Source organism: Hemicordylus capensis, chromosome 1 (genome assembly GCF_027244095.1).
Source record: "Hemicordylus capensis ecotype Gifberg chromosome 1, rHemCap1.1.pri, whole genome shotgun sequence".
NCBI classification, from domain to species: Eukaryota; Metazoa; Chordata; class Lepidosauria; order Squamata; family Cordylidae; genus Hemicordylus; species Hemicordylus capensis.
This window is the reverse complement of record NC_069657.1, coordinates 6,155,774-6,170,393: the sequence shown is the minus strand read 5'-3', so window position 1 is coordinate 6,170,393 and position 14,620 is coordinate 6,155,774. Positions and strand designations below refer to the sequence as shown.

The 14,620-nt window shown below is 44.4% G+C and overlaps 1 protein-coding gene across 8 annotated transcripts in view; it reads right to left on the bottom strand.

Moving 5' to 3' along the window:
• The window catches only part of TXNDC16 (thioredoxin domain containing 16), a 65,428-nt gene that overhangs the window by 46,520 nt on the left and 4,288 nt on the right, over window positions 1–14,620 (bottom strand). For 6 of the 8 annotated variants that reach the window (XM_053276689.1, XM_053276723.1, XM_053276679.1 and 3 more), the window contains exons 2-4: window positions 7,491–7,706; window positions 4,589–4,671; window positions 2,758–2,831 (exon numbers count right to left, since the gene is read on the bottom strand). In XM_053276689.1, coding sequence (XP_053132664.1) covers window positions 2,758–2,831; window positions 4,589–4,671; window positions 7,491–7,668 — 335 coding nt within the window. In that variant the 5' untranslated portion in view covers window positions 7,669–7,706. Of the gene's footprint in view, window positions 1–2,757; window positions 2,832–4,588; window positions 4,672–7,490; window positions 7,707–12,478; window positions 12,638–14,620 lie in introns of all 8 variants that reach the window. The other 2 variants (XM_053276715.1, XM_053276697.1) reach the window with 1 other exon arrangement.

Sequence of the window (14,620 nt, the reverse complement as noted above, 5' to 3'; positions counted from 1 at the left end):
CACCACAGGGGTTCATTTTGATTGGAGAGGAAAAGCCTAAGTTGAGATAAAAGTATATGTCCTCAGCAGGCACACATTTCACTTAATCAAAAGTATTGTATATACGACACTAGCTCCCTCTGGATGGTGGGGGGACAGGGGGGTCTCAAGCAACTTTAAATGGTTCAAAGTTCCTTGTGACCCATCCCTTCCCCCGGCTGGGAGTCCCAAGTCACAGTCTGAGAATCCCTGGTTTTAGGGGGTCACAGAATCACAATGTTTGAGAACCCTTGAGTTCAAGACTGCCTCCTCCCATACATTTCCCACCACCCCTGTACCTCTGACGTCATGTTCCATGTTCCCTGGCTGATTGAAGTGCAGCAAGTTGCCACTTGAGACAGGGCCTTTTAGTGGTGGCACTGACCCTCTGGAATGCCTTCCCAAGGGAAATCCACCTGGCCTCTCATTATTGATTTTTCACTGCTGGCCTTTGGTAGTGGCAGATGCATGGCTTGTGGTGCTCCCTGCTGCCGTAGTGGGTGCGGGGGGTTGTGACTGATTTTATCTACCGTTCTTAATGTGCTCTCAGATTGCTGCCATTTTTGCTACTCTTTTCTGCTGTTATATTGCTTTCATTGCTAAAAATTCCAAGGGCTTCGGAATAAGCTTCCTGCTGAAATAAGGGCATCTCCTTCTGTTTGTTTACAGGAAGGACCTCAAGACCCTCCTGTTTTCTCAGGCTTTTAATTAGAACTAATTTTAATAATTTTGATTTTAATAATTTTTAAAAAGTTGTTTTAATAATTTTATTCTATTGTTTTTACTGTCATGTATTTTAATTTGTGACTTTTAAATATTTTAAATTGTGTACACCACCTAGAGATATATGTATCAGGTGGTATAAAAATATGATAAATAAACAAACAAATAAAGAAATAAAATCTCTTTAATTTCTTTGCCTTTTCCATCATCAGTTATTTCGATTTGTTCACAAGACCAGCAGGACATAAATTCTTAAACAAACAAGTGACAAAACTCTGTGCTCATGCAAAAAGGGGCTGGCCATTGTGGCTGAGGAATTGATGATGGGACTTGTGGGGTTGGGAACCCCTGCTTTGACCTGCAGGATGTCTGGCCTCAGCCGACATCTTACTGCCTCCCTCCAAGAACCCCTGTGTGATGCCAATGTGACAAAATAGGGAGTTATTTTGTTTTAGAATTACAATTAGGAAGTATTTTTTTGTATTTCAGTGTGGCAAAGTACAAAGTTATACTGGAAGTTTTGTACTGAATGTAGTAGAGGCAGCAAAAGCACTATTGTGATTGGACAGTGGGGATTCCACATGCAAATTTATTATTTATTAATCATATTTCTATACTGCCTGATATGTACAACTTTAGGTGGTGTGCAAAATTTAAAATATCTAAAAGTTACAAATTAAAATACATAACAATAAAAACAGAATAAAATAGATATTAAAAGAAGGTTTTAAAATTATTAAAATTAACTAGCTAACCCAGGCGCAGAGCATCTGCACCCCTAGCTCTCTCTTCCTCCCCCTCCATTTCGGGGCTCAGCCAGTTCTCCTCCCATCCCTTCAGCCAGTCTCCCTCTCTGCCAGCAGCTCTCATCCTCCTCGCGAGGAGGCCAGCAGCCCATTTTTGTTGGCTGCTCGCAGTGGCGGTGGCACCTTCTCCTCAACCTCCCCCGGCCAGCTCTCGTTCTCCTCGTGAGGAGGCCAGTGGCCTCATTTTCACCGCCTGCTCAGTCGTCCTCGGCAGCTTGCAATGGTGCCTCCTCCTCCTCCTCCTCGGTCTCCCTTCCTCCCTCCCTCCTCACCAGCTCTTGCCACTCCCGGCAGCTGCTCGCAAACTCTTGCAAGAGCTGCCACACATGGCAATAGCCACGGGGACGCCGTAGAGAATTATATAGAGAGATTCTAGTTAAAAGCCTGTGAAAACAGGAGAGTCTTGAGGTTCTTGAGATTGGGGAGAGTCTGACAGTTAAGGTCAGTTGGAGTCTTACTGTGACTGATGTGTAGATGAGCTCTATGTAGTTCTGTGTAAAGGAGAGAAGGGTCATCTTTATTTCAAACAAGAATAAAAATCCTTGGTGGTGGTTCATGCTGTGTGACGTATTTTACTTCAATTCCCAAGTGAAGACAGAAAGATTGTCATGTCAAGACAAGCACAGCCACCCTGAGATGCTTGAGGGCTCAGGGTGAGTGTTGGAAGTTTCCTCAAGTAGGGGCAGTGGCTGGTTTACCAGCTATAAATGTCTCCAAACCTCACAGTGAGACATCAAGGCCTCATCTCTTATTACCTCTAAATCCCCTCTTAAAAGCCAACTTTTCCAGGAAGCCTTTGGCATAATGTCTTAGCCTCCGTTCCCTCCTGTAAGAAAGCTCAATAACGTGCAACCAAAACAAGCCAAAACCATTCTTCCCCTCTTTCCCCGAACTTACACCCCCCCCTCTGCTCCTCCAGTTATCACTCTTGTGTCAGTATCCATATTGTAAGCTCCTTGGGGGTTACAAGAAATGTGTCTCATTTCTTGTAAAGTGCCACATTTGTGAATGGCATTCTATACATAAAATAAGATCCATCAGCCCTCGACTCTATAGGAAGTAGTGAAGGTGACTTCCCCCTTGCAAAAACAAGCAAAGCTATCCGTCCAGCTGAGGGGCTTGACTATGAAAATGAGGAAAAGGCCCTCATTTCCAAAACAGAGGAAGTACCAGTGAGAGCTCCTCCTCTGCAATCAAAGGCATAACTTACCTGAACAGGTATGCTTTCCCCAGTGAACTGTCTTCTTTGCAGTAACTTGATGCTTCTCCTCTCTGGCAATTCACCTATGAAGAAGACCAACACACGAGCATTCTTATTGAGATAATATATGCAGAGCTCTTGGAATGCCCCCAAATGCAAAGCAAATGCTTTTTGTATTATGTTATTATTTTTATTTTACTAAAAATATTTGTATACCACAAACACTTAAAACAATTCAAAGCAATTTAAAATCAAACACAGATTAAAAAACTAAATAATTTAAAGGAACTGAAAAAGCTTGAGTGAAAAGGTGGGTTTTCAAATGCTTTTTAAAAACTGTCAGAGATGGGGAGGATCGTATTTCAGTAGGGAGCGTGTTCCACAATCTCCATAACCTTCATCCTATCATTCTGCACAGGTAATAACAACAAGCGTGTGAAGCCTAGAGCCAACAAAGTGCATAATGAAGTGGTCTGTAGTCCTCACACAAGAACTTTCATTATTTATTTATTCATTTATTCATTTATTTGATTTAATTTGATTTCTATACTGCCTTTCCAAAAATGCCTCAGGGCAGTTTACATTAAAAACCTCACATTTCTCGCCCCTCATCTTTGGAACACTCGCTTCCCCCCAGATTCATTCAGCCCCCTCCCTAGCTGCTTTTAAGGCCTTCTTAAGACCCACCTGTTTTGCCAGGGATTTGCCCTTTAATTTTTTAAAATTATTATTTAATTGGTATTGGTATTGTTGTCCACTGCCTAGAGTCTTTGGAGGAGGCGGTATATAAGAAAATTTTAATAAACAAATAAATAAATTTTTCCACCTCACATTTTGGCAAGTGTTTCAAATGTAGTTATAATGCTTGCAATATTAGCTAGCTGTCACAAGATGTCACTCCAGCACATTTGAAAGCACTTCTACCATTTAAAAAGCACACCAAAAAACCCACATCAACAACTTGTCACATCAGAAAGAAATCTTGATTTAGCCTTGTAAGTAAAGTAAAGTGTGCCATCAGGTTGATTTCGACTCTTGGCACCCACAGAGCCCTGTGGTTTTCTTTGGTAGAATACAGGAGGGGTTTACCATTGCCTCCTCCCACGCAGTATGAGATGATGCCTTTCAGCATTTTCCTATATCGCTGCTGCCCGATATAGTACCAGCGGGGATTTGAACTGGCAACCTTCTGCTTGTTAGTCAAGCATTTCTCCGCTGCGCTATTAGGTGGCCTTACACTAAATGTACAATTTGGCCCTTGTGTGTTTGGGTTGCATTTTTTTTAGAAATATCAGCCCCAAGGGGACACAGTACAGATCAGGACCATGGCGAGGTAGAAGAAATCTCTAAACCTTTTCCTGCACTGGGATCCAGATCTAAATCCTAACCCCTTAACGTTCGGAATACCATGGCCAACTGGTGTGGCTCAAATTAAGAGTGTTGGGAAATATTCATACCAAGCATTTCTGAACAGCTGCTGAATGGTCTAGACCAGGGATTCTCCACGTTGGGTTCCCAGATATTATTGGACTTCAACTCCCATAATCCCCAACCAAAGGCCATTGGGGATGGGATTATGGGAGCTGAAGTCCAATAACATCTGGGAACCCAGCATTGAGAATCTCTGGTCTAGAAAAGGGGTAGGCCGCTTTGGCTCTCCAGCTGTTGTTGAACTACAATTCCCACCATCCTTAGCCACAATCAATTGCAGAGAGCCAGCAGCAGCAGCTGGAGAGACCCAAAGCTGCCTGCCTCAGGTCTAGAAGCTTGAAATGGATAATTTCCCAAATTGGATAGATTTGCCTTTTTTGCCAGGCCAGAAGACTATATTCCAACGTACCTTTAAGACTGAAATCCCATAATCTCGGAGACCTTCTACGGAGTGCTCCAGCTGCTCCAGAAACACCTCAGAAGATGGAGAAACTGGAATGTGAACAAGAGCTTGTTCCAATTATCATTATTAATTAACGTATCTGAATGCTTTTTAATGTACACAGGGAGTTACAATGTCTCCTTCATTTGTCTCTCCAGCAAAGTAGCTAGGTGCTCCTGCCAAATCAATTGCACTCAGTTTAGAAGTGGGGATGGAAATGCAGACTTCTGTGTTAAAATGCTCATTGAACCTGAAATCCACATGTGACTTTAATGCAGGGTTTGTCAAAACAGGATGTTCAGATGCTGTTGGACTACAACTCCCACCACCAAGATGTTGTAGTCCAACAACATCTAGGGACCCAAGATTGAGAACCCCTGAACTAGGACCAACTGCCCAGGGCTTCTGCAGTCCCCAAATCTACCAGATTTAGAGGCTCAGAGGAAACATTCCTCTCTGCAACCAGTGGCCAGACCCTGATCCTGGGAGTGGCAGCACGGTTCTTTCAAGCAGAGCAGGGGCTCTCAAACTTGAGTCCTCAGAGGTTGTTGGACTACAACTCCCATCATGGCCTTCGGCCACTGTGGCTGGGGATGATGGAAGTTGTACTCCAGCCAGTAGTCCCTCTAATTTTTTTCATCTCTGTGCAGAATGAATTTTGTTCTGGCAGGCAGTATCAAGGCAGTGTGTGTGGATCTGCATTCAGAATGGGGCCTTCCTGATTCAAACTGAGCGGGGTCTAAAATGAACTGAGAGGACATCCAAAAACTTGTGAGCGTGCGCACATGCACACATCTTAGAGGGAACTTTAAAAAATAAATAAATATTTTTAAATTTTTTTTTTTAATTTTTAATTTGAGTTAGGGTTTTTAATTACTTAACACCCCCCCCCAGCCTTGTGCAGATGGGAGGGAGTTTGTCCCAGCCTGTCCTGCACGAAGACCAGGAAGGGTTCCGTTTGACCCTTTTGGTCAAGGGGCGGGGTTTCGGCCAGGATTGGCCGATCCCCGCCCCATTCTTCATTCATTCTTCATTCTCTCTTCAGTTGGGACCAGGCAGTCACAGGAGAAGGAGCTCTCCCCTCCCTCCCCCCCCCCCCGGTACAGAGCGGGTCTAGCGACTGGCCGCCTGAAGGGGCCGAGTAGGAATTTTTTGCTCCCAACCCATTGGCCACGGTTGGGGTTTTTTCCGCCTACTCCGTTCTGTGTCCTGGGTGCGTAGTTAGAGTTAGGTCAACCACAATGGCAGGAACAATGCGGGCGGGGTGGTAATTTGAGGGTTAGAACATCGGTGAGCACCCTTGGATATGTAAAAGGGGTGATTGGTTAATCGCTCCTTTGTAGCCTGTGTGGCACGGGGAGAATGATTGCCATGAACCCTGCTTCAGGACTTCTCCAACCTTTGGGCTGTGCGGTCCGGGGTGGACGAATGCCTAGAAGTATCCAGATCCTCTCTTACAGAAGTGGGGGTCGGCTTTGAAGGAATTGGGTGGAGTGTACCTGCCCATTCCCGAGCCAGGGTGTGTCGCCCAGTAGGGCGCTGGGTAGGATTTCAGAGTTCTGACCTGCTTCTATTGGCCCGCACTGTTCTCTAAGGGTGATTAATCACCTGGTGTTCCAGTCTGCCATGCTTTGTGTAATAGTTAACAAAGTTGTGGCCCTTTTCTTCCATACTAAGTCTACGTGTTTTCTTGAGCTGGGGTCTGGGGACAATGTTTAATTTTTGTTTTAAAATGTTTTTAAATTGTTAGTTGTTTTATTGTTTTAATTTGTTTTAGCTTTTCATTGTTTTAGAAGTTGTTTTAATTGTAAACCGCCCTGAGCCATTTTGGAAGGGCGGTATATAAATTAATTAATTAATTAATTAATTAATTAATTAATTGATTGATTAACAGTAAGTCCAACAACCTCCAGGGCCCAAACTTGAGAATGCTTGATAGAGGATATTTGTTCTTCTAAAGCTCTTCACTAGAGATGTCAGGCGGTTCAGACTGGGTCAAAACTGAGCTGTCCCAGTGCTGGCCACCAAGCCAGAGTCAGGGGGACAACTGTTTCTCAAGTGAAGTCCTACTGAAACAGAAAGTTTTGAGAGGCCTTCCTGAGTAGGATGGCCAATGGCCAACCAGGTGAGGCAGAGCCAGTCCAGAACCTGCAAACACTTATTGCCCAGAAAGGTGCTGCAAACTGCAGTTGGTGGCTCACTCACCCCACAGGGCAGCTGCACACAGAAATGAGGGTTCCTGATTCTAGTCCAGATGGCTCCTGACAATCAGAGCTAATTTCTTGGTCAGTCAATGACAGCTCGGACCTCATCGATGTATATGTGAAGTTGGGGTTTTTTGCTCCAATGTGAATCACCTGAGGTTTATTTACAATGAACTCTATTTGCCATTTTGTTGCCCATTCACCCAGTATGGAGAGATCCTTTTGGTGCTCCTCATAGTCGGTTTTGGATTCCCTAGCACTCACAGTGGGTTGCATCTCTTACTTATTTGCAGCCAGAATGAAGCTGGTTTGCAATCCTGGTTTAGAGAGCAAGCACAAACCATTGTTTAATGGTTTGGATAGAATTGCATTCTACAGTTTTCTGAAAAAGAGTAGAGAATTAACTACACACAAAAAAAAAGAGGAGAGAAGACACAAGTAGGTGGTTCATTTCTGTTACGTGTGAACCACCCCTATGAAAAAATGTACTTTTGCACACTACCTGCAGATGGAAGGGATTGAACCTGGGGCCTTCTGCATGCAGAGCAAACCACGGAGCTATGGCCTCATCCCTGTTTTCATATGGTCCTTCCATTTCCCCCCTTCCGTTGCTTACTAATCCTGCAAGCCAAAGGTAATAAAAAGCAGACCCAGAAAATACTCACAGTCTCTCCTAAAATAAACCAAAGATGCTTGAGATGCTTGCAAGCTGCTGAAATACTCCTGGGCGTCTAGCTCCAGAAACGCATCTTCTGCACTGCTTGCTGCAGACACACAAGAAGCGCACAAGAGCAGGAGGAGGGTGAAAGGGCGAGTCCATCCATCAGTTTGCAGCGATGACATGACTTTGGCCGTTCAAAGTTGATGCAAGGAGAACAGACCTTAAAAACAAATCATTAAAGCTGCGGTTTTCAACACAGCCTGCCAGATCAGTAACTGAACTCTAAAACACTTTGATAAAGCCAAACATTCACATTGTTAACATGCTGCTTATAAGAACGTAAGAGCAGCTCTGCTGGATCAGGCCCAAGGAGGCCCATCTAGTCCAGCATCCTGTTTCACACAGTGGCCCACCAGATGCCGCTGGGAGCCACAGGCAGGAGCTGAGGGCATGCCCTTTCTCCTGCTGTTGCTCCCCTGCAACTGGTATTCAGAGGCATCATGCCTCTGAGGCTGGAGGTGGCCCACAGACACCAGACTAGTAGCCATTGATAGACCTCTCCTCCATGAATTTGTCTAATCCCATTTTAAAACCATCCAAGCTTGTGGCCATCACCACATCCCATAGCAAAGAATTCCATAGATTTATTGTGTGCTGTGTAAAAAAGTACTTCCTCTTATCAGCCCTAAATTTCCCGACTTTCAGTTTCATGGGATGACCCCTGGTTCTAGTGTTATGTGAGAGGGAGAAGAATTTCTCTCTCCACTTTCTCCATACCACGCATGATTTTATAGACCTCTATCATGTCTCCCCACAGTCATCTTTTTTCTAAGCTAAAAAGCCCCAGGTGTTGTAGTCTTGCCTCATAAGGAAGCTGCTGCAGGCCCCTGATCATCTTGGTTGCCCTCTTCTGCACCTTTTCCAGTTCTCCAATATCCTTCTTAAGATATGGTGACCAGATGTGGCCACTCCATAGATTTGTATAAGAGCATTATAATATTAGCAGTTTTATTTTCAATGCCCTTCCTAATGATCACTAGCATGGAATTTTGTCCTTAATTACGCTTTCCATCAATTTACCACACACCGAAGTTAAGCTGACCGGCCTGTAATTTCCCAGATCACCCCTGGATCCCTTTTTGAAAACTGGAGTTAGGGATGTGCACGGAACCAGGCAGGAGTGGCTCGATGGCCAGTGGGGACGGTCTCACTTTAAGGGCAGGGGAGGGTGCACTTACCTTTACCTCCACTTTCCCCCTGCCAGCGCCCAGTATTTTACACATCCTACAGGGTGGCAGCGTACCTCCCTGCCACCCTGTTTGCTCTTCAGCCAGTAGCTGGTGTGAGTGTGCCCGTCACAAACACGCCTAGATGTGTGCACATGCCTGCCTGCCTGCCTGATATTCACGCATGCGAGCGCAAGGTGGGCGCACGCACACACTCACGTCAGCTACTTCCAGCCACTTCCATCCAAAGAACAAATGGGGCCGCAGGGAAGTACATTGCCACCCTGTAGGACATGTACTGTAAAATACCAGGTGCCGGCAGGGGAAAAGCGGGGGGGAGGGGTACATGCACCCTTCCCCGCCCTTAAAGTGAAACACACATCCCGCCTTCGAACTCCAACCCCCCCCCAGTGCTCGAATCTGTTCAAAGGCCTGTAAAAGGGCCTGCGAAGATGTTCGTGCACATCCCTAATCGGAGTCACATTGGCTACTTTCCAGTCCTCTGGTACACAGCCTGATTGTAGGGACAAGTTATATATTTTTGCTAGGAGATCGGCAATTTCACATTTGAGTTCCTTCAGAACTCTTGGGTGGATACCATCTTGCCCTGGAGATTTGTTGATTTTTAGTTTTTCAAGTCAGTTTAGGACATCTTCCCTTGTCACCTCAAATTGGCCCAGTTCTTCAGCCGCTAAACCCGAAAAGCTAAATCCCGGAGAGGGTATATGGTCAGTATCATCCGCCGTGAAGACAGATGCAAAGAACTCATTCAGCTTCTCTGCAATCTCATCCTCCTTAATAATCCCTTTCACACCCTCATCATCTATTCTAAGGGGCCAACTGCCTCCCTGGAAGGTATTCTACTTCTGATATATTTAAAGACGTTTTTGTTATTCCCCTTGACACTTCTAGCTATATGCTCCTCATACTCTCTTTTTGCATCCCTTATTGTCTCCTTGCATTTCTTTTGCCAGATTTTACATTCCTTCTTGTTCTCTTCATTTGGGCAGGACTTCCATTTTCTGAAGGAAGTCTTTGTCCCTTTTATAGCTTCCCTGCCTCTACTTGTTAGCCACGATGGCATCCTCCCGAACTTGGTGGTACCTTTCCTCCTCCTTGATATACACATTCCAACTGTGCTTCTAGTATTGTGGTTTTAAATAGGTTGCATGCTTTCTGGAGTGTTTGGACCCTCCTGAATTTCCCTTTCAACTTCCTTTTTACCAGTCCCCTCATTTTTGAGAAGTTTTCTTTTCTGAAGTCCAACGCATCTGTGTTGGATTTCCTTGACAATTCTCCACTCGCATATATGCTGAATTGGATCACACTATGGTCACGGCTACCCAATGGTTCTGCAACTCTGACATCTCGCACCAGGTCCTGGGCACCACTCAGGATTAAATCCAAGGTCGCCATCTCTCTGGTTGGTTCAGCAACTAACTGTTCTAAGGCACAGTCATTTAACACGTCTAGAAATCTGGCCTCTCTTCCATTACCTGATTGTGGATTTTCCAAGTCTATATGTGGGTAGTTGAAGTCACCCATTCTTACGGCCCTGTCTCTCTTTGACGCCTCTCTTATTTGTTTCTCCAACTCCAGGTCACTCTCAGCACTTTGATCCGGAGGGCAATAGCATGTCCCTAGTAACACATTTCCTTTCAGTCCTCATAATGTTACCCATAATGATTCTGTGGAGGACTCCGATCCATCTAGGTTTTCTAGCTGATTGGAATCTATCCCTTCTTTGACATACAGTGCCACTCCTCCCCCAATCCTCCCCTCCTGTCCCTTCTTTAGAGTTTATATCCAGGGATAACCATGTCCGAGGGCAACCAAGATGATCAGGGGTATGAAGCATCTTCTTTATGAGGAAAGGCTACAGCATCTGGAGCTCTTTACTTTGGAAAAGAGGCGACTAAGGGGAGACATGACCGAAGCATATAAAATTATGCATGGAGTGGAGAGGGTAGGCAGAGACCATTTTTTTCTCCCTCTCTCTAGAACCAGAACCCCATGAAACTGAAGGTCAGGAAATGTACGACCGACAAAAGGAAGTACTTTTTCACACAGGGCATAATTAATCTATGGAATTATCTGCCACGGGATGTTGTGATGGCCACAAGCTTGGATGGCTTTAAAGGGAGCTTAGACAAATTCGTGGAGGTCAGGTCTATCAATGGCTATTAGTCTGGTGGCCATAGGCTACCTCCAGCCTCAGAGGCAGGATGCCTCTAGATACCAGTGGCCGGGGGGGCAACAGCAGGAGAGAGGGCATGTCCCCCTCACCTCGCGCGTGTCTGCTTTTCAGAGGCATCTGGTGGGCCCCTGTGTAAAACAGGATGCTGGGCTAGATAGGGCTTGGGCCTGATCCAGCAGGGCTGTTCTTATGTGCTTATGTATATAACAAGGGCCACCTGTAGTAAGGCAACTTTTGTTGAAAAGCAGTATATAAATATTAATTGTACAAGTCCAGCAGAGAAAAGCCCTGCAGTCAAGCCTGGGAAACCCCTCGCAGAGAGAGAGGAGCAGGCAGTTTTAAAATGTTCAGTTAGAAAGCAGGTAAGAGTTCAGTTGTTGAAGTGAGCGGTTGGAACTGAGGTTCACTGTGTAAAAGTGTCTGATGTACAGCCTAGGAAAAGGCTGGGGGAAACGGGAACAAAGTAATGTCCTCTGTTACATAAGTTTAAAGAGGATTCTGCTGCGTGAGCTGCGATGAGAAACACTTTAAAAACAAAGATTCTAACGGAAGCTGTATAGATCCCTACAGAGACTGTTTAAATGGTGGCAGCAAAATTAAGGAACAACATAAAATAAATCCAAATAAGTGCATTCCAGAAAACTCCCCTCACAACAGTCTTACTCGCTAGTAAGTGTTCTGAGGACTGCAGCCTAAACATAACATCTCTTTCTCAGTATTGCAGTGCATGTAAAGAAACCCCCGCCCCTTTCTGTTTCATTCTGGTATAAGGCTGTCTTTGAAAACTAAAGTTGTTCTTTGAAAGCAAAGGCGTTATTCCAGATCAGCAGACAACTTTAATATAGGAAGGAAGGAAGGAAGGACGGACAGAGCACTATTATTAGGAAAGGCATAGCTGGAAAGTTCACTAGAATGTATTTTGTTTGTTTGTTTGTTTGTTTGGCCCTGTATGTATATGGCACTTGACAAAGCATGGCAGCCAAAGAGTTAGGTCCCTGCCCCAAGAGGCTTACAACCTAGTTTTCAAAAGTGTCAAAAATACCAATTTAAGAGAGGAAGAGAGAAGTAAAGGTAAGAAGCGCTAAACACGAGCAAACACTGTTATATGCAGGACTACAGCAGGCCCAGAATTCAGTTCCCAAGAATCTCCCTTGCATTTAGCAAAAAGAAGAAGGAAGGAAGGAAGGAAGGAAGGAAGGAAGGAAGGAAGGAAGGAAAGAAAGAAAGAAAGAAAGAAAGAAAGAAAGAAAGAAAGAAAGAAAGAAAGAAAGAAAGATTGTTTCTAGCCCTCCAGATATGCTTGAAAGCATATGGCCAATGCATACTGGAAACTCAGGTATCAGACAGGTGGCTGGAGACTATTTTCAGCAGTTTTAAATGGAGCTGAGTTTCGTTGCTCTTGCCCCCCTACTCATGGCTAGCAAAACTAGCATAAATGATGCAAAATAACAGAATATTACAAAAGGGGAGGGAAGGCAAATCTGCTCTATTTGCATAATTTATGGTCATTACAGGACACATATCTATTTTTTACATGCAAATTTGGCATGCATTTCAACTCCAGCCTACCACTCTGGGAATGCCAACTCTGCAGCATTTCTGGGCACATTTTACAGCAGTTTTCTGTGCCAAGTTTCAATGAAAATGCAGTCCTAGTCATAGAAGAAAGCAGAAGGCTCACACTTTCCTCCACAGATCAGCAGGGAATCCCGGGGAATTTTGCAAAACCTTTTCAGAAAAACAAAACCAACATTAAACATGTATCTGTAGATAAGATGGCTGGTTTGTTAGCAGACAGTCACTCTATTCATGACTATGGCTGCCTTCATACTTGGGGTGTGTTGATCGGAATGTATTGATTGGGATGTGATGATTGGAAAATGGGTCATTTGCCTTCTATTGTCCTCTCCCACTTCCCAACAATTTTCAATGCCTGGAAAGTACCTAAAGCTTTGGCAACTATATCCAATGTAAAGAAGAAGAAGAAATTAACCAATGACCTAAATTTATTACCTGCTTCACTAGGGCCGTGATTCATGCTCACAGGCTCTGCACATTCTATGAGTGTGCTATGCAAGCGTATGGATTAGAACTGTACATGAAAACCAACAAGTTTCTAGTTCTTATGGATGTGAAGATAGAGCATGGGCAATCCCTGGTGACTTTTCAGAGGCTGAGGGGTTTGAAACAGGCACTCCTGGGAAGTCAGGTTGAGACTTCAGCACTCTGACTAGCTGGTATTCGCTTTCCCTGCTGTCCTTTATTCATATATGCATATTTTTCTCCTGTTTACTCCTCCTCCTTCTCTCTCCTTGTTGTATTCTCTGTGTCTAAATATATTATTTTATTATTATTCAGAACATTTATAATTATTTTTAAACAAAAGAAGTTCACAAAGCAATTTACATAGCAAAAGGAACAAGGAGATAGATTCCTATCCAAATGGGCACACAATCTAAAAAGAAACGTAAGGAAGATACCAGCAACAACCACTGGAAAGGACTCTGTGATGGAATGAACACTACTAGTAAAGTAAAGGTAAAGTGTGCTATCAAGTCGATATCGACTCCTGGCGACCACAGAGCCCTGTGGTTGTCTTTGGTAGAATAGAGGAGGGGTTTACCATGGCCATCTCCTGTGCAGTTTGAGATTATGCCTTTCAGCATCTTCCTATATCACTGCTGCCCGATAGAGGTGTTTCCCATGGTCTGGGAAACGTACCAGCAGAGATTCAAACCGGCAACCTCTGGCTTGCTAATCAAGTCATTTCCCCACTGCGCCATTAGGTGGCTGAACACTACTACTACTACTACTACTACTACTACTACCTGTTTACTGCTTTTTGACAAAAGTTCTTAAAGCGGGGAAGAGAGAGAGAGAGAGAGAGAGAGAGAGAGAGAGAGAGAGAGAGAGAAAGAAAAGGGCAATTGCTCTCCCCCTTTTAAACAGAAGCAAGCAATTACTTGAAAAGGTGCTTCTTTGCCCAGTTAGCAGGAATTTAGTGGATCCAGGCCATTGGTAAAGTTTTTTGCTATGGAAAATCTCATAAGAACAGCCCTGCTGGATCAGACCCAAGCCCTATCTAGACCAGCATCCTGTTCACACAGTGGCCAGCCAGATGCCTCTGAGAAACCCACAGGCAGGGGGTGAGGGCATGCCTTCTCTCCTGCTGCTGCTCCCCTACAACTGATATTTAGCAACACCTTGCCTCTGAGGCTGGAGGTGGCCTATAGCCACCAGACTAGTAGCCATTGCTAAGGCTTGCTAGTGGTGGCTTACTTGCTATGGTGGCTTATTTGGCCCATAAAGCTGGGCAGCTAAGCAGGCAGAAAGCCTGGCATCTTTTTTGAAGGGGGGAAATAGTACAGTACTCAGAAGAATCAATCAGGTAATTTGATACGTGTTGATATGAGTTGATACATGCCGCCAGTTGATTTCCCTGTTATAGTGGGGACTTCAAAGGCTAATAACTTGAGAAATACTCAACTGGTTTTTCCCCCCCAAAAGAACAAAAGCACATTCTGTGCTTTAGACCTGAATTCTTGGACATATTTAAAAGGACAAGTGGGGGAAAGAAATGTAAGTTACTCTTGGCCGAATAGAGGTAACTTACAAGTTGTTGTTGTTTTTTAAAGCTTCTTAGAGATCCATTTTCAATTGACTGCATTTTGATCATTTTTCAGCAGATCTGTACTGAATTTGGAAAAGAGG